The sequence below is a fragment of the Pteronotus mesoamericanus genome, unplaced genomic scaffold (genome assembly GCF_021234165.1).
Source record: "Pteronotus mesoamericanus isolate MK-2021 breed Mesoamerican mustached bat unplaced genomic scaffold, CSHL_Meso_final contig_20, whole genome shotgun sequence".
In the NCBI taxonomy this organism is placed as follows: Eukaryota; Metazoa; Chordata; class Mammalia; order Chiroptera; family Mormoopidae; genus Pteronotus; species Pteronotus mesoamericanus.
Window position 1 is genome coordinate 69,330,399 of NW_026555085.1, and position 19,805 is coordinate 69,350,203.

At 35.6% G+C, this 19,805-nt stretch overlaps 1 protein-coding gene across 2 annotated transcripts in view; it reads right to left on the minus strand.

The window, feature by feature from the left end:
• Nucleotides 1–19,805, minus strand: part of ZUP1 (zinc finger containing ubiquitin peptidase 1) — a 34,607-nt gene that overhangs the window by 5,237 nt on the left and 9,565 nt on the right. The window contains exons 5-10 of one of the 2 annotated variants that reach the window (XM_054569868.1): nucleotides 16,236–16,404; nucleotides 12,516–12,704; nucleotides 11,898–12,063; nucleotides 8,299–8,450; nucleotides 4,884–5,104; nucleotides 1,102–1,199 (exon numbers count right to left, since the gene is read on the minus strand). In XM_054569868.1, coding sequence (XP_054425843.1) covers nucleotides 1,152–1,199; nucleotides 4,884–5,104; nucleotides 8,299–8,450; nucleotides 11,898–12,063; nucleotides 12,516–12,704; nucleotides 16,236–16,404 — 945 coding nt within the window. In that variant the 3' untranslated portion in view covers nucleotides 1,102–1,151. Of the gene's footprint in view, nucleotides 1–1,101; nucleotides 1,200–4,883; nucleotides 5,105–8,298; nucleotides 8,451–11,897; nucleotides 12,064–12,515; nucleotides 12,705–16,235; nucleotides 16,405–19,805 lie in introns of those variants that run through there. The other variant, XM_054569867.1, reaches the window with a different exon arrangement.

A 19,805-nucleotide genomic window follows, 5' to 3' on the forward strand; every position in this document is an offset into this window, starting at 1 on the left:
CTTTTGAGGAACTGCCTATCCACGGTGTACCTCATGGGGTCAGAAGGGCCTTCTCTGGAATCTCAATTGTGAGCAGAGACATTCTGCCCAGGCTCCTACCCCGATTCCTCTTAGAAGGTAGACCACAGTGTAGCCTTTCCAGTTGCCTTGGTTCCTGCACAATGCCTTTGTTCCTGCGGGCTCTGTGAGCTTCTCTAATCTTTCCATGAATTCCATTCCGCTTAAATTGGCCAGAGTAGGATTCTTTCTTGCAACCTTTCATGGCACATCCAACATAAATTCTGAAAGTTTCTTTCCTATAGGACACATTAAATACAAGACTCTTGCCCTGGCTGGTGTGGCTCAGCAGACTGAGCACCAGCCTGCAAACCTAAAGGTCACTGATTCAGGACCCAGTTGGGGCACATGGTTGGGTTGCAGGGCAGGTCCCAGATAGGTGGCGTGCAAGAGGCCACTACACAGTGATTTTTCTCTCTCTCTTTCCCCTTCCTTTCCCCCCTCTCTAAAAATAAATAAATAGAATTAAAAAAAAATAAATACCGGACTCTAAATCACAGTGGTGTAGGTAAGATTGTGAATATTTAACAAAAGCTAACCCTTCTTTTCAGAGATATACCTGTTAGTTTCTAAGGTTATTCCTAAGTGGTGAGGAGGGAATTTCAGTATATATGTTTCACAAAAGAGGAAAGCAGAATGTTTTATTGGTAAGAATTTGGAAGTGAGACGGCCTGGTTTCACACTCTGGATTATGATCAATTTTTCCAGGCAAATTATTAATTTGCAGAACTTCAGCTTCCTCACACAGCTAATAATACCACTTGTCTCACAGAAATACTTTGAAGATTAAACTAATTAATAGATGGAAAACACTAAGAATACCTAACACCAGTAAGGACACAATAAATATTACATGTGACTATAATACAAAACCAGTTCATGGAACATGGGTAAGAAATATAAAACCCACAATGAAAACAAGGTAGATATTTTCTGAAATAATTTCTAAACAAAGAATCACTTAAGATAAAACCTGGAAACTTTAAAAACAAAAAGCAGAGTATTCAGAAAATTCACAGACTTGTGAGTTGTTTTTAGGACTTTAATATCTGAATTTGTAAAATAAAATTCCAGTCACTGAGATGCTTAATTCTTCAAGGAATCTTCTCAGCTGTAAAGACCTGAGATGCTTGTCTCCTGGCCTTGAAAAGAAATTAAAAAAACTGTTAATTGTAAGCAAGAAAGCAATTAATTAGACTATATATCATTTTAATATTAAAAAATAAAATTTGGGAATGTTTTCAAGATAATGAAAATTTCTTAAGAAAAGTTACAATTGTGCATTTAAGAAGAATACACATGCTTCAATCCAAGCCCTACAAAATTAGGTAATATTTCAGAGAGAGACAATGCTGGCTCACACTCAGAGAAAGAATTGAAAATAGAGAGAAGGGGAAATAGAGAGGGCTCTGAACAGAGAAACTTTAAGAAAACGATCTTACACATTATGGCCTTAAAAATGCCACTTAGAAAACTTCAGTATCAGTGCTATTTCTACAGCTTGAGTCAGAAATGAAAGAATATTAAACGAAGCTAAAACAAAGTTTAATCAAGTTAAGAGTACATGGGTTACACAATGGAAGCAGTGATGTAACTTAACCAGAACATATCAAAATGTGAAAAGAATGGAAGAATATAGCTACTAAGTATGTTTGTATTCATTATTTGACTGAACTTCATTAGGGGATATTTTTTAAAATAAAAAATAAGAGCTGCAACATCCAGAACAAAATTTGTAGCTGATACTCAAAATATGTTTGTGGCCAAAATATGAAATTATGAGAGAGTTGCCAGGATAAAAAAATGTTTTTGAAAAACCCATTTACTCCTTGAGTAACAGCCACATAATTATTAAAAGATAATAAAAGTAAGTCCAAATATGAAGAACAAAACATAAAACGCTGTTATCCAAGTATCTACATTTTGAGATACTTTAAATAGTAATCTTGTTCTGAAATTCCTACAATTTAAAACTGTAATTTCCACTACAGAGAAAAAAGATATTTTAAAAGTGAGCTGTAAAAACACACATAAAAGTAAAACATTATTTCATCTGAGTTTAAAGCTGCATATTTCTATCTGAAGATATGTAGATAAGTTACTACATCAATATTCGCTGAATTAATGTATAAAAGCACTGTTAAAAAAGGGCAGAATAACGATAAGACAGATGGTAAAAAGAAATTCAATCACAGGTTTTAAAGCAACATGTGAAAGCAATGTTATGTTAAATTGGTAAGATTTTCTTCATTTTTCAAAATATCCTATCTTTTCAGCAATAAATGTGAAATTCTTCACATAAAAGCTTAGCAAACATAACACTGAGACTTTGTATCCTCACAGAAGTAATATAGGACAGGGCTCTGTGAACTGCCTGAACTGGAATCCTCACTCCCTTACTGAGTAACCATGTGGCTTTAGGTATAGAACAACTTCTCTGAGAATAGGCATCCTCATCTGTAAAATAAAAACAGTGCCTACCTTACAGGGCAGTTATGTGGATTAAATTAGTTAACAGATGTGAAGTGCATAGGATAGCACCTAGTAAAAAGTAAGCATTCTACTAATGTTACTTTTATTAATACAGTAAGTCCTCACTTAATGTCTATGAACTCTGGAATTTTAAGTGAAATGATGCATTATCAAAACATTTTTACATAGGCTTATTGACATAAACAAGAATTAAGTTCCCACAGCACGTCATCAATGTCATAATGAAACAACATTGAAGAAACTGATGTTATTTGAGGACCTGCTATATTACAATTATAACCATATTATAATTATTATCTTGTTGGGAACTGTCCTGCCTGGTTTCAGGGACCAGAGCCTTGTGGACAGGCAAAAAGGCCCCAAGGCTGGAGCTGAGCAAGGAGGCCTTGGGAAAATAGGCCACTGAGGAGACAAAACCTGTCCCCCTGGCAGGGGCACAGCTGCTGCCTCCCTCACATCACCCTGCTTGGCCCTGGGGGATGGCTGGTTAGATAATGGCGGGTAAGACCCCTTGATGGCAGGGGCAACCGAAGACAGGCACAGCTGCATAGGGCCACCAGGGAAGGGCTTGGGGGACACAGAGAAGGGGCAAAAGACCCTCACCCCTCAGGTTTGTCACGGCCAGAGTCCTCATTCTATCTGAAAGAAGTTTCCTTCTCTCTTGGCTGTTCTGCTGGTGCCTGACTGGGTCAGTGAAATAAATACTAAAGGCAGGTATAGCCATAAACTGGATCAGGTGGTTCCCCGGGACAATTAGGCCTGGAAAAGGAATGCATTAAATCGTAGGAAACTTACTTTGCTAAGAATTCCCTCAAGTGGATGAGTACTGATGTTTGGGGTCCAAGATAGAAATGTGATCGGTTTCTAAGGATTCAGGGTTGAATGGGTGCTACCCTGTCTACCAGAACCTGACCTGAGGCAAATCTCTGTGTTCCTTCAATTGTTATCTATGATTTCTGTTTTCTGTAAACATAGTCTTTTGACACTGATTGAGGAGCTTTGCATCTATGAGGTATACCCCAGTGCGTATTGTTCTCAATAAAAGCCACTTTAAGAGAACGGCTCCTGGCATTCTGCACTAGAGGCAATCGCCACTCCCTTTTCCTGGCAGACCGAGAAGTGTCTGGACAGACTTATTTTTCTCCAGCGGGGAATCTGCGCAGGACGCAGCACTGCCCCATCATTATCCCATCTCTATCAGGCAGCACTGTACACTGTCAGCCAAGTTTTGATTCTCATGGCTAAAGATACAGCTACTCTCCATGGTCTCTCCGCCAATATAAGATCAGTAACAAATGTACATTCTTAGTATTCTACACTATCAAGGACTCAGTTTTTAAACCAGAAAAATGATAGTTAACTAAACTGTTCAGTTAGACTCCATGATAATGTTTAACCTCATCTACGCTCTCAAAAGTTACCTATATCCTGGTGAACAAGCATGTTGGTATTGTATAATTAAAATTAACCTATAATTTTATCCAACCAAATTAATAACAGGAATGTAATTTTGCATTTAGGTCATAGAAAAGAATCTTAATTAAACAAATCTTGCCTTTATATCTCACATTGTTAGGGTAAGAGTATTACCCTGGCTCTAGCTCTCATTTCAAACATTTTTAGTCTTTTCCCCTATGACCCTGTTATTCTTCCTATATGTTCCTCTTTAGTCCTGTATCTTCTCTCTTTAAAAGGAAACAAATCAATATGAAGTACTCTGAGGGTACATTTCTTTCTCTAAATTTCTGACAACTATATATTTCCTAGATTTGGTATGCTACCACATAGCTTCTTTATACCAAGTAGAGGGTTTGCAACTCCTAATTTGTTTTTTCTATTGTGTACCACTCACCACTTAACTGCAAGAGATAAAGAGGCGACGGTACTGAAGTTAAATTCTAGAGCTGGGTATATCCACTATGATCAAGTGCATAACATGGAGCCTCACAAATCACAAGAATCACATTTAATAAACAATAACTGCAAGGTCAACAGTTAGGTTTTCTTGGATTAAATTAGGTCTTCTTACCGTATATCATATATATATAGACATTTTTCATCACTCACCTGACATTAAAAATTAAAGTATTCAATATAAAATTAAGTATTTTTATGAAGCTCTGAGTAAAGTATTTGGAAGTAATTAGGTATCATTTGAAATTTAAAGATGTCCACTGCAAAAATCAAATGACATAAAAAGAAAATATCTTTGACAACTTAATGATATAGAATGTATCAGGAAATGCAAAGGGCTAATAATATTGATTTTAACTGAAAATTTTAAACTCTGAAGTTCAGCTTAAGTCTCACATAACAAATATTTAGATACTTACAATTTTCTCTTCTGCAGTAAGAACACCCTCTGCTGCCACTATCTGGTATTGTTTATGTTTTAAATTTCCCACACATTTCCGAAGTTGTTTGAGACTGCTAGCCTCCATGTCTTGCTTTAGTAGTTTCTGCATTTCTCGAGAAGGACATCCAGGATCAAATATTAGTAAACATAATGTTCGGTTTTTTCTCTCTTCGATTCCAATAACTGTTCGACTATGACCTGTCAAAAATAAAATAACACACATATATATATGTATCTGTCTATAACTATTCATACAGATAGAAATAACTCTGTATACACACACTATATACTCTCTGTGTATACCGTGTTTATAGGAATGTGTGTTTAGAATATAAATATAGTTAGTCCCTCTGACACGGAGGCATCTGGGCTCTCACTCCTGAGACATAGAGTTTTAGTTCTACTTCCTATCAGTTTTCCCTTGTTCAATTTTAGTTTTCTAAAGCCTTCCTTATAAAAGTTCTCCACCATGACACACATTTTAGTTTTCCCTCCTAATCTCTTGATCTTTCCTATCCAAAGCATCTAAATGAAAGGATTTGAAAATTAACTACCATAAAACAAAACTCTAATGGTTCTAAGGTAAACAAAAGTAAATTTTATAGAAGGAGGGGCAAAAGATGGTGTACAATTGTAAGTATGTGAAACACAGAGTGTATTCGTGTATTATAATTTACTAATTATTGTATTATTTTCCATGTGAACAACTGTAAACCTAGGTTTGCTCCACACTGTCAATATTGGGGTGGCCAAAAAGTTCACTTTTTTTTCCTGTAAGATGGCTCTAGTAGAGCTTAGTTGTCATAACTTCATTCAAAACAATTTTGTTAGATTGTATTGTGACAGCTGTCATATCAGAATGCATTTTAAAAAAACATCAAAACTGGTCCATTTCTGTGTAGCCATTTTAATATTGACCATGGAAGAAGCTATGCAACATTTTCTGCATATTATGCTTTATTATTTGAAGGTAGAAACACAAAAAATATATATGCAGTGAATGGAGAAGGTGTTATGATGGACCAAACGTGTCAAAAATGGAATGTCTCATTGGACGATGCTCCATGGTCAGGTAGACCAGTTGAAGTTGATAGCGATCAAATCAAGACATTAATTGAGAACAATCAAGGTTCTCTCACGCGGGAGATAGCCAACATACTCAAAATATTGAAACCAATAAAGTTATTGGTGAAAGTGAAAAATGTGTCTTTCATTTTATGGAAAAAACTAAATGAAATTCTTGGCCAACCCAATATTTTGACTTTCCTTTTACAGAAATAAATAGCCCAGTGACAATTTTCCCCCAAACAAGGGGGAATTCTACTCTCTTAGGTAAATTCAATCTTCTCCTGAGAAATACAAAATACGCTGTCAACTTTAAAACAGAAATTTCTCATAATTCCCTGCCCCCCAATCAGCCATCAATTTGAAAAGTACTTGGGTCCTGTTTCACATGGAGCACACTGTTATATTTAGAAAAGGAATTATGAAGTGAAAGGCATTGGTAGTACTTAGGAGCAATGTATAGTTTTATAATAGACATAATTCTAATGTAATGCTAGACACAAATAATTTTAAGTGAAAAATATATTAACATTTTATATCCTGCAATGAATACTAATAGTTACCTATATTTTACATAATCAATGCAAGGCACTGACAGGTTACATGACTTCCCCAGCTAGTGAGTCAGGACTGAGATTCAAACCCAAACTTGTGAAGCAACCCTCAGCTTCGCCTGTCTAAAGACAGCTAAGAATGCCAGGGAAGAAACACTAAGAAGAGCCTGGCTCTGTACAAAACCTACAGAAGTCAAAAGACTTGGGCTTTAGAACTTACAAAACTAAGTTTTTACTCCTTTAGTCAATGTAGCTCAAACTGATATTCTCCTGGTAATCCCTAATTGTCAAATGAGTTTTGGCAACTGAGAAATATTCAGATCATTTCATCCAGCATGACGATAGACAGAGAAATGGTTTTCCAAAGATGTCCACATCTTAGTCCCGGAAACCTGTGAATGTAGTATGTTACAGGGCAAAAGGAACTTGGCAGATACGATTAAGACGACAGACCAGGAGATGTGGAGATTTTCACGGATCATCCTGACCTACAGAATCTAATCACCCGAACCCTTAACACTGGAGAACTTTTCAGGGCTGTGTCAGAAAAATGGAATGTGAGGACTCAATTGGCCATTACCGGCTTTGAAGATGGAGGAAGGGGCCATGAGTCAAGGAATGTGGTGGCATCTGGAACCAGGGAACAGCCATCATCTGACGGCCAGTGAGGAAGCAGGATATCAGTCCTACAACCTCAAGAACAGACTGCAGCCAACAGCTGAATGGGCAGGAAAGGACTATCCCTTAGAGCCCTGAGAACTTCCAGCCTGCTGACCTCTTAATTTTAGTCTTGTGAGACCCAAAGCAGACTTCTGACCTAAAACACTGTGAGATAATAAAATTGTGTTGTTTTAAACCACAGAGTTTGTGGTAGTTTTTTATGTTAGCAATATAAAGCTAATATAAGCACCCAGAGCCAACAGTTCTAAGTGTCCACAGGACTTCATCTCCACCATTTAGGAACTAGGAAATTAGCTAACATTTTTGCCTTAATTAAAGAATGTTAAAGAGCTATCACTTTATCTCCACATGGGATCATCCTGTTATATGTCTAAGGTAAAGACACAGACACTGGGCACACATATGCTCGTACTTAAAAGTATTGTCAACGAAATACTAGAACTTCAATATGAAGGGCCTTAACGTTTATAGTTTGTATTCCTTAATGATGACATGCCCACCATTTACTTTCCCCTATTCCTGTCAATGAAGATCGTCCATTCAACAAAATTTATCAAATTTTTATTGTGCCAGGCACTGTTATACGCAGTTAATGATACAGGAGCAAAGAAAACAAACATTCCTGCCTTCATGGAGCTTAACTTGTAATAGGAAGAAATACTGCATAAATAAGATAAATATGTATTATGCTACATATAAAAAAAATAAAGCAGGGAGGAAGAATGAGAAATGCCAGTTGTGGGAGGTGGGAATGAGATGAAATTTTAAATAAGGTGGGTAGGGAAGGTCTCACTGAAGTGATATATGGGTAAAGACCTGGGGGCGGGGTGGAGGGGGGAACAATAAAGGAAAAGTGAACCAGGCAGCCCAGGAGATGCCTGGAGATGCCTGGAGATACCAGGGATATCATCTTTGACTACCCAGGAATGAACTGTAATGAAAATGTAAATGAAAATCAGACAGACTATTGTCATAACACTCCCCTCCTCTTTATTATCAGAACCTTATCCTGTCTTAAAGCAAAAACCAATTCATTGTCTTACACAGATATTGTCTTATAAATTACAACTGTTATTTATGAGATTTACTAACCTTGATGCTGAAGATAGATAGGAGGTTTAGATGTACCTACTACTTTTGGACCCCCTTCCCTCTCTGAAGAATAATAGTTTAATATCCATTCAAATAAGCGAGGGTGTGTACCCAAAGGACCTGTTGACTTGTGAAAATCCACAATACGGCACCTATAGAAAATGGACAGAAGAGATTATTTAGAGACTATGTTTAAAATTATTTTCATCAGTGTAGTAATCAAATACAAAGAATTCTTAGTTTAGAATGAATTCTATCTTATTATTTTCTTAAAAAGAAAAAATATGCAAATTTTATTATTTACATGAAAAACTCATTTATGAGGAAATGATTACTTAACTAACTTCCTAATTAGGTTGATGACTAATGTAAAAGTTACAAAGATTTTGATGTATAAAATCTCCATGAATAGTAAATGAGGATCATACTTGATCTTTCAAAGTCATCCACATATAACCTGAAACACAGCTTTTATTCTAAAGCCTCTAAACCTGATAATCAATGAGAAGCAGATTCTAATTTTAATTCTTCAGTAGCCATTCACATGTATCAAAAAACACCTTGAATACTTTTGTTGTGAGCTCTCCAAAATACTAATAAACAGGAAAAGAATATCTGTAAAAATCATAGAAAAACTTGTATGTACCTCTATCTATACAGCTGTCCATTATCCATCCATCTATCTATCCATCCATCCTCTATTTCTCACCAGACCCTGGTGGTGGTATTGTTTCCTCAAGAAGTCAATCTTGGAGTAACAAAGTCATTTTAACGAAAAAAAAACTGTTTATACTCTCCAACAACTATTTCAATACTGTCTGATATAAACAAAAGCAATTAAATCCTTCATTTTCACTTTAAAGTACAGCACAGATATTCTGTCCTTGTCTCCCTTGGCAATAAACCACATCTCCAAACACAGCGAAATTGTAATAGTTGTTATCTTTAACTAGTAAGATTAATGTTGATGACTTTCAAACTGATTACTACTGAGTTTTAAAAGTTGAAATGAAGTTTTGTGTAATTGTTAAAAAGCAGAAACAGTGCTTGGGTTAGCAGTTGACTGCACGTTTATATTTAGAATGTGAAGAGTACGCAATAGAGTATAATTCACAGTATGCAAAAAGGAGACATTTAAATAACTAGTACTGAAATTCAGGATTTAGTAATTTTAGAAGGAAGGCTAAAGTATTTCATGTACCAAGAAAGGAGATGGATATAACAGGTATTTTAGATGAGTATTTTCCTTTCCTTAAAACTTATTTAAAAGCCCAAATATGGTACAGTATATATAATACAAATGTATGAACATATGGGCAAAAAGAAAAAAAAGGAAAAAAATTTAGAGGGCATAAAAATAGTCCTTAAAATTTAAATAATCCAAGAAAGTCATTATACACATAGTAGCTTTTTTATTTAAAATTTTAAAAAGTTTCACCTCTAAATCTGATCAGTTAATATGGTATAAGTGATGTAAAACACTGACTAAATTATCTACAATGAAACATAAAAGAAAACGCCAAGTTGTGAAGCTTAAGGCAACTTTTCCATTCATGATCATCACAAGCATCTACCTCTGATCGCTCCTGAGAGCCCAAAACATACTAATGAAGAGAAAGTGATTTAAACTCCCAGGGACAAGGAGAATGAGGGGAGATAAGAAACTGCCACACAATTCTGAAAAAAGGAAAACTACATTTAACTGAATGTAAATACACAAAGACAGTTGTCTTCAAACCCCAGAGAGCCTGAAAGCTTAGACGCACACGGTTTTGGGGAGAGTACTAGTGGGAATAAAAATTTGACTTTGATGGTAAGTTTACATAAAGAAGGCAAATCACCCCTCACCCCCTCATTCCTTCCACCCCGCACCACACACACAAAGGCAGGAGCTGTAGCAGAGGAGTGGAGAACTCTCCTCTGAATGGCTTCTGAGGAAAGATCACCCTCCATACTCATGTCTGGGTCAAAGAGCAAGTTTCCACCTAAGACTCTGAAATGAAATCTGCTAATCTGCAAGCTCCACGCAATCCTACAGGACCTCCAAGCAGCTTTTTAGCGCCTCATTCCTCATTCTAGGAAAAGACAATTAAAGATTTCCAAAGTTAGAAGGCCTTCAAAATGGAAAAGACTACAGTACATAGACATGAAAACAAATTAACACAGAGAGAACAGAAAATGCAAGGAATAGGAAGATACAAAATATTGGAGAAAAATGTTACAAACTTAAAAGACTATGACGCTATAAAATTGAGCTTTAGAATTAAAGACATGATTGCTAAAATAAGCATTTCAATAGAGTAGTTGGGAAATAGAGTTGAGTGAATCTAGACAGTGAAACAGAAAGCAAATATAAAAAATGAGACATGACCAAGAAAATTACAACAGTTAAACTGTGGGCTCTTACTACATTCCAGTCTGTTCCAAGCATTTATTATCTCACTTAATTATCACTATTACTCCAGGAGGCAGTACCTATTTATATGCTCTTTTATCAAGGGTGGAACTAGGTAGAAATACTCTATAAACAAGATAAATAAGGGTTAAGTCACAGAGCAGGTAGGTAGGTAGGAAAGCCTGAAGCAATTGCTGGCAGCCTGACTCCAACGTCCAGCTTTGAAACACTATACTGAGATCTTACAACTCACCGTTTCAGATTTGGAAGGAAAATGAATGCCCAACACAATATGTCAAAGCCCCAGATTCCAGGGTGAAATTTCGTACTAGCAGGGCTAAGAAAAGATGCAAAAAACTTCCAAAGAAAATAAACAGGTTATACATTCATGAATGAAAATCGTGTGGCATCTTATCTTTTCAGTAGTAATACTGATCACTGGAAGTCAACAGAGTAAAAACTGAATATTACCTGAAAATGATTTTGAGTTTAGAATAATATAGTCTCATTTAAGTAATAGGAACTAGGCACCCTTTTTTGAAAGTTAATGAAGGAAGTGCTTAAGCAAGAGAGAGTAATCCAGAAAGAGAAAGACATGAAACTTAGAGAAAACCCAGTCTTCAGTTCAAGGAAAAAGTGGTGTCCAGGAATAGAAGTGTCGCATATTACATGACAGTGGTGTGTTCAGAAAAACTTACGACCATGATATAGTCAAATGGTAAAAGGGAAAAGGAAATGCAATTTTGAATTCGGGGAACAAATTTTAGAACCCTTAGGAAAGAAAATAAAATCAGTAATGAATAATATTTACACAGTCATAATGTAAACTCTAACTTAATGAGCACTGAGATTTATCCATGTTAGAAGGATGGTGAGTGAACAAGAGGGAGATATAAGGGGAACACAACAGACAATGTCTAAAACTGATAAACAAACAAACAGAAAAGAAGAAACAAAAAGAAGCCATGAAAGCATGTTATTTAACAACAATGGAAGCTACAGCTGCCTCTTAGGAATAGGACTTGCAAATAGAGAAACATGAGATTGAGAAGACTGGGAATGAATTCCTGGTTTCATTGTAAACCTTTTAGTGCTACTTATATTTTATTTTTTAACTACATCTTTGATAGAAAAACAAACAAAAAGAAACAATACACCCTGCCATGTATGACAATAACAGTAACCTGGCTTTTTAGGTACGTACTTCACCCTCAGGGAGGTTAGAAGTGTATATATTTCACATGCTCCGATCCAGGCCTTGGTTCCCTGTAACCTGTTATTGAGTTGACAGGCACCCTGAGGATCAAAACCTTCCCTCCAGGCATCTTCAATCATCGACTGAATTTTTGGAATACAAGGAACTGACATACCTAAAATCATATAAGCAAACAGTTACTAAAGTGCGGAGTAATTTTATTTAGCAGTATATACCATTTAGTCTAGGAAATCTAAAACGCAGTTTTTAAGACAGTTATTCCTGACATCTTCTGTTGTATCAGTCTCTCTTCCTCCAACCAGAATCAGGTTTTTAATATAAGTATCCACGAATGTATTTCTCCATCAAAACCATTAACTGTCCCTACTAGTTATTAATTCATGTACAGCATTTACTCTAGAGGAACCTAAAACAGTTTCTCAGTTATTTCTGACATTTTTCTGTTGTACCAGTTTCTCTTCCTCCAACCAGAATACAGGTTATCAATGTAAATATCCAGCAAAATACTTCTTCATTAAAGGTTATAATTGTGCCCACTATGTTAATTCACTCCATGTCTTAGGTACTTTATCAGACGACAAGTTCGAAGTATCGTACTTCACATACCTTTCAGGCAATCATCATAAGCATCATTTTGTAATAATGATGAGAGTAGCATTTGGAAATTTCTGTAACCACAGCCCCAGCCTTTGTCACCAAAAGATGAATGAAAGTGATCTACCACTGTAGAAAGCCACACACGCCTCACGTCTGTGGCGGCATTCTGGTAATACCTATGAAGTGCTTCAATAATTCCTAAAGTAGGAAAGAGATTTAGAAGAATTAGTTATCTTTCTATGGCTAATATTTTTCTAATATCAATCTGTTCTTCAAGCACCAATCTAAAGCATGTCAATTTTTTTTTTTTTTTTTTTTTAAGGGAGACAGAGACGGAAGGGAGAGGGAGAGAAACAGATGTGAGAGAGAAACACTGATTGGCTGCCTTCCTTCCATATGTGCCCTGACTGGGGACCGAACCTGCACCTGACTGGGAATTGAACTGACAACCTTTTCGTGTTTGCGACAACACCCAACCAGCTGAACCACACTGACTGGGGCTTCTTTATCTTTTTACTGATATGACTTTAGTTCATATTATGCTTTGCCATTAAATCAATCCTTCTAAATTTTAAGGCAGATAATCGAAAGGACATATTATATACTGCCATGTTCTGAAATCTTTTACATTTATATTTAAAGTTATATATAAACTAGTGGTTCTATACTAAATCTAAAATATATGCGGAGCACTGGCTGGTGTGGTTTGGTGGACTGAATACCAGCCTGCAAAATAAAGTCTCATCAGTTCAATTCCCAGTCAGGCAGGGTACGTGCCTGGGTTGTGGGTCAGGTCCTCCAACTGGCAGCATGTGTGAAACAACTGATTGGTATATCTCTCACACATTGATGTTTCTCTCTCTCTCTTTCTCCCTCCCTTCCTCGTCTCTAAAAGTAAATAAAATCTTAAAATGTATGCACAAATCTAAATTAAGAATGACACAAATTAAAACCAAATAAGAGTTCTAATATTTTCTCCCTGTATACCCCAATGTATCATATTGCACATTTCCCAGGATCTGCTTTTCCACGTAGAAGCTTTTTATGGGAAGACCCTCAGAGAAGTATAAATAGAGAAAAGTACAGATTCACTAAGTTGGTACTGAGAAAAATAAGCAATAAGAACTTTAAGTATTGTTATAAATGAAGGGAAAATATTTGATCCATATCTTCTCTTTCTCTCCCTCCCTCTTTCGGTCTCACACATATGTACAAACAAATTCTGGGCAGATTAAAGTCTAAATATGAAAATGAAAGTATGAATATGTAAAGAAAATATTAAGAAATATGTTTGTGATCTCGAAGATGGGGGAGTTTCTTAAACAGGATACAAAAAAAGGGAAAGACTGTGAAATCTGATTATGTTCAAATTTAAAACTCTGCATAAGACATCATGTACAAAAAATTAAAAATGGAACTGTCTTATGATCCAACGATTCTACTTCTGGGTATGTATCTGAAGAAATCCAAAACACTTATTCAAAAGAATATATGGCACCCAAGTGCCCATCATTACATGACTAGATAAAAAAGCTGTGGTACATATATACAATGGAGTATTACTTAGCCCTATGAAAGAATGAAATCTGACCACATGTAGATCTGACCAGCATGGATGTGCCTAGAGGGTATTATGCTAGGTGAAGTAAGCCAGTCAGAGAAAGACAGATACAGTATGATGTCTCTTGTATGTGGAATCTAAAGAGCAAAATAAATGAACAAACAAAATTGACACAGACTCATAGATACAGAGCATAGACTGATGACAGCCAGAGAGGAGGGCAGTTAGGGGACTAGGTGAAAAAGACAAAGGGATCAAGAAGTACAAATTGGTAGTTACAAAACAGTCACGGGGATGTAAAGTACATCATAGAGAACATAGTCAATAATATTGTAATAACCATGTATGGTGCCAGGTGGGTACTTGAAATATTGTGGATACCACTATGTAAAGTATGATTGTCTAACCAGTATGCTATACACCTAAAACTAATAAAAAATAACACTGAATATAAACTGTAATTGAAAATTAAAAAATACATACCACATACAAAATATAATGGCAAATATTATAGACTTGAAGATATTTACACCTCATAAAATCAACAAAGAATTAGAATCCTTAATACTTAAAGGATTCCCGCAAATTAATACAAAAAACAATGCAACGGAGAAAGGACACGTGAATGGGATAGGTTATTTAGTGAAGAAACTCCTGCCTCAGGAGTAATCAAGGAAATGCAAATTAGGATATATATCATCTCATGCCCTATTCAATAGCCAAAATTACAGAGAGTCACCGTACAAAGTATGAGTGAGAATACACTGATGCAAATGTAGATCATGACCACTTTGGAAAACAATGTCAAAAAAGAACTTAACAAAATTAACGATGCACATGCCCTTTAACTTAGTACTGTATTTCTAGTTCTGGATGCAATATGAGAGGAACTCTTGAAGGAGACCTATGTATAACCTATAAGACTGAAAAACTGACAACAACCTAAATGTCAACATGAAAACAGTTAAATAAGATGTGTGTAATTTGTACAAGGAAGTACAATATAGCAGTCAAAATAAATGAAGTACAGCTGTAAGAATCAATATACTTGAGCAAATCAGAGTATAGGCATTGCGTGCCAACTGTAAGTAGTTTAAACACAGAAGCTATCACATACTGTTTATGAAAATGTACACATATGGTAAAGTATTAAAACATATATGGCACCGATAACTACCAAATTCAGTGTAATGGTTCCCTTTGTGGAGTAGGAGGGATTAAAATCAGAAAGGGTTACACAAGAGGTTTACTATACATACGAAATGTTTTACAGCTTTAAAGCACTGAGATTCAAAATGGTGGGTGGCAGGAGTAAATTTTGTCCATATAATATTTTCACTACATTAATAGATGTATTAAATATGTTAAAATATTTGGAAAAATGCATTTTTTTGGAGCAAGACAAATCTGATTGTAAATGCTACTGGGCGAATAACTAGCTATGTACATATCTTACCTTGGGAAAATAACTTCTCCATGCCACAATTATCTCATCAAGCAAAATGTAACACTACCCAAGAGAATGTTTGGTTTGAGAGTTAAATGATACCTTATTAAAGTACTGTATATAAAGTTCTTAGTGACTAAAACTGTATTGAACAATATAGTAGTAGCCATTATCTGCATATGGGTACTGAGCACTCAAAACGTGGCTTGCCCCTTGGAGGTGTTCTGTCCAGGATAAAATACACATTAGATTCTAAAGAATGTACAAGGACTGCAAAATATCTCATTAATAGTTTTTAATATTGATTAGGTGTTAAAATATGAGGAACCTAATGAACCTAAAATATTAAAAATAATTTTTCATGGTCCTTTTTACTTTATCTAATGTTGACTACTGAAAATTTAAAATGATATATGTGGCCCATTTACATTTCTACTAGACAACACAGATCTAGAACACAGTAAGTACTTAATAAAAACTTTTTTAAATGGTTCAGTTTCAAATACAAAATAAATGAACACAAAATAAAAGTGACTTATTTACTATAAAAGGTTCAGAAGTTTGAAAAGAGCTTTTTAAAAAATTATCGGAACAGTCTCACCTAAAACTATATATACTGTGGATTATGAAAATTAGGCAAAATTCAAGTGATTCCAGTGATTACTTCAGTAATGTATACATAAAATATTAAAAACCATGGTTTTGGTGCTTAAGTACTCACCAGAAGTTCTTGTTTTTCCATCATCAATACCAATAGCTAGTGCTTCCATCATATCAGCTCTTCTTCTGTGAAATTCAGATGGATGCATCCTTCCACTGTTTACTTCTCTCTCCATGCTCTGGAGCTGCTGCTGTTTGTACCCTCCAGAATCATCTAAACCATATTGTCTCTATTGAACATAAAAACAAACAACCATTTTTATGTCTCTCTACCTCAGTGAGGAAGGAAACTTACCACAATTTTATTTATCTGAAAGTGCATTTTGAACCATTCTGGATAACAGACTTTTATAAAAGTCAACTTAAAGATTTTTATGAAAAATAAATCATATGCATACAGAATCCCTGAGTAATAGCCTTTTTCTATAAATAACCATCATGGCAAGAGACTTGCTTTCCTTGTAGTAGGGAAAGTAGAGAATCCTGTCTTCCTACTAAAAGAATGGTGGACGGTAGATGAGGTCTGAACATATTGCTGATTTTTTCAACAAAATCCGTCAGTACGTGTTATTTCGTTCCCAGGATAGCCTACAAGAGCCTACTTAATTTATAACTCATTCAGACATTCATTCTATATAATATATGAACTGTTTTTGCATATTGAACAGACAATCTTAAGTATGTGTAAAACAGCCTTCTTAGAAAAAGTTTTTGAGATCTAAACTACTTTGCAAAGTTAGGTAGCAAATTCCCTTTTATATTGGAAACTTTTTGTATTTATAATGTTCAAAAAGTATATTAGGCAAGAAGACTTGGGAAAAGCCAGCTTTTCTCTTCTGAACCCTGGTGGAAATGTATTTTGCAAGTAAAATAATCACTAATGAGAAAAAGAGCCAAACTTAGATATTCCAAAGTGGAAATTAAATTTTCTCACACTGCCATGTGAAATGCCTGAGAAAAAAGAGGTTAAATAAGTTTTGGAAAATTATGGTATGTATAATGTACATTAGTATATAAGTTGATAAGTCCTAAGGTATACAATCTGTTACTTTGTTTTTCATTTACAGTTTACATTCACTATTATTCTGTATTAGTTTCAAGTATACAGTATAGTAATTAGACAATCATTTACAAAGTATTCCCTCTGATATTTCATGTACCCACCTGCCACCATACAGTTATTATATTATTATTAACTATATCCCCCATCATGTACTTTATATCCCTCTGATTATTTTGTAACTACCAATTTGTACTCCTTCATCCTTTCACCTTTTCACCCAGTCCCCCAATTGCCATCCCCCATAGCTCTGTTTGTTCTGCATATCTAGGAGTCTGGTTATTTTGTTTGTTCGTTTATTCTGTTTTTTAGATTCCACATAGAAGGAAAATCATACGGTATTTGTCTTTCTCTGACTTATTTCACTTAGCATAATTCCCTCGAGGCTCATCCATGCGGTAGCAAAGGTAAGATTTCTTCTTTTTTATGGCTGAGTAGTATTCCACCGTGTTAATGTACCACTGGTTTCCTATCTATTCATCTGATGATGGGCAGTTGGTTTGCTTTCAAATCTTGTTTATTGTAAATAATATTGCAATGAACATTGGGGTGAATATGTACTTCTGAATTAGTGTTTTGGGTTTCTTTAGATAGATATCCAGAAGTGGAACTGCTGGGTCAGAAGGCAGTTCCTTTTTTAATTTTTTCAGGGCCCTCCACACTCCGTTCCATAGTGGCTGCACCAATTTACAATCCCACCCAATAGTGTACAAGGAGTTTCGCAGACCAAAAAAAAGCTGTAAGAATACATCTCCACCACACCACCATTACAAGGGATGCTAAAAGAACTATTTTAGAAGATGAAAAGAGAGAAAGAGAAGGAACACAGGTACAAAGGGGGAAAAAATGGCAAAGAATAAGTACCTATCAATAATACCTTAAATGTAAATGGATTAATGCTCCAATCAAACGCCAAAGTGTAGCTGAATGGGTAAGAAAATATGACCCACATATATGCTGTCTATAAGAGACTCATCTCGGAAAAAAAGACCTTCACAGACTGAAAGTGAAGGGATGGGGAAAAATAGCCCTGGTTGGTGTGCCTCAGTGGACTGAGTGCTGGCCTGCAAACCAAAAGGTCACCAGTTTGATTCCCAGGCAGGGCACATGGCTGGGTTGTGGGCCACGCCCCCAGTAGGGGGCGCATGAGGGGCAGCCATACATTGATGTTTCTCTCTCTTCCTCCCTTCCCCTCCCTAAAAATAAATAAAATCTTAAAAAAAAAAAGAAAAGAAAAAATATTTCAAGGACATGGACATGAAAAAAAAAAGCAGGGGTAGCAATCCTTATTTTGGACAGAACAGATTTCAAAACAAAGGTCATAAAAAGAGACAAAGGAGATCACTACATAATACTTAATGAAAAGGCCATCAAAAAGATATAATCCTTGTAAACATATATGCACCCAACATACCAGCACCTAAGTATATAAGAAAAATCTTGGAGAACTTCAAGAAAGAAATCGACAGCAACACATTCATTGTAGGGGATTTCAGCACCCCACTGTCAACAACGGACAGATCTTCCAAACAAAGTATCAACACGGATATTGTGGCCCTGAAGAACACTCAAGATTAAATGGACTTAACTGATATATGCAGAACCTTTCACCCCAAAGAAGCAAAATATACATTCTTTTCAAATGCACAAGGAACATTTTCAAAGACAGAGCACATAGTTGGACACAAAACAAGCCTCAAAAAAATTCAGGGAAGGTGAAATCAAATCAAGCATTTCTCGGATCACAATGGCTTGAAACTAGCCATCATCCTCAAGAAAAAAACTAAAAAACATTCAAATACATGGAGACTGAATAACATGCTATTAAATAATGAAAAGGTCAACAATGAGAACAAGGAAGAAATCAAAAAATATCTGGAAACAAATGAAAATGAACACACAACAGCACAAAAACCTATGGGACACAACAAAGGTGATCCTGTGAGGGAAGTTCATAGCAATATAGGACTACCTGAGAGAGAAAGAAAAATCTGAAATAAACCACCTGTCCCTACATCAATAAGAGCTAGAGGGACAACAAACAAAGCCCAAAGTGAGTAGCAGTAAGAAAATAATCAAGAACAGGGCAGAATTAAATGACATAAAGACTAAAAAAACTATTCAAAGTATCAATATATCCAGGAGCTAGTTCTTTGAAAAGATAAACAAAATCGACAAGCCTTAAACCAGACTTATCAATAGAGAACCCAAATAATAAAATCAGAAATGAAAGAGAAGTTACAAGCAATACCACAGAAATACAAAGGATTGTAAGAAATTACTATGAACAACTATATGCCAAGAAATTGGACAACCTGGGCAAAATGGACAAATTTCTAGAAACATACAATGTTCCAAAACTGAATCAGCAAGAAGCAGAAAGCCTGAATATATGGATAACAACTAGTGAAATTGAGGCAGTAATCAAAAAACTTCCGGTACACAAAAGCCCTGGACCAGGTGGCTTCACAGGCAAATTTTACCAAACATTTAAAGAACTAACTCCTATTCTTCTCAAACTATTCCAAAAAATTCAAGAAGGAAATCCCTCCAAACTCTTTTTATGAGGCT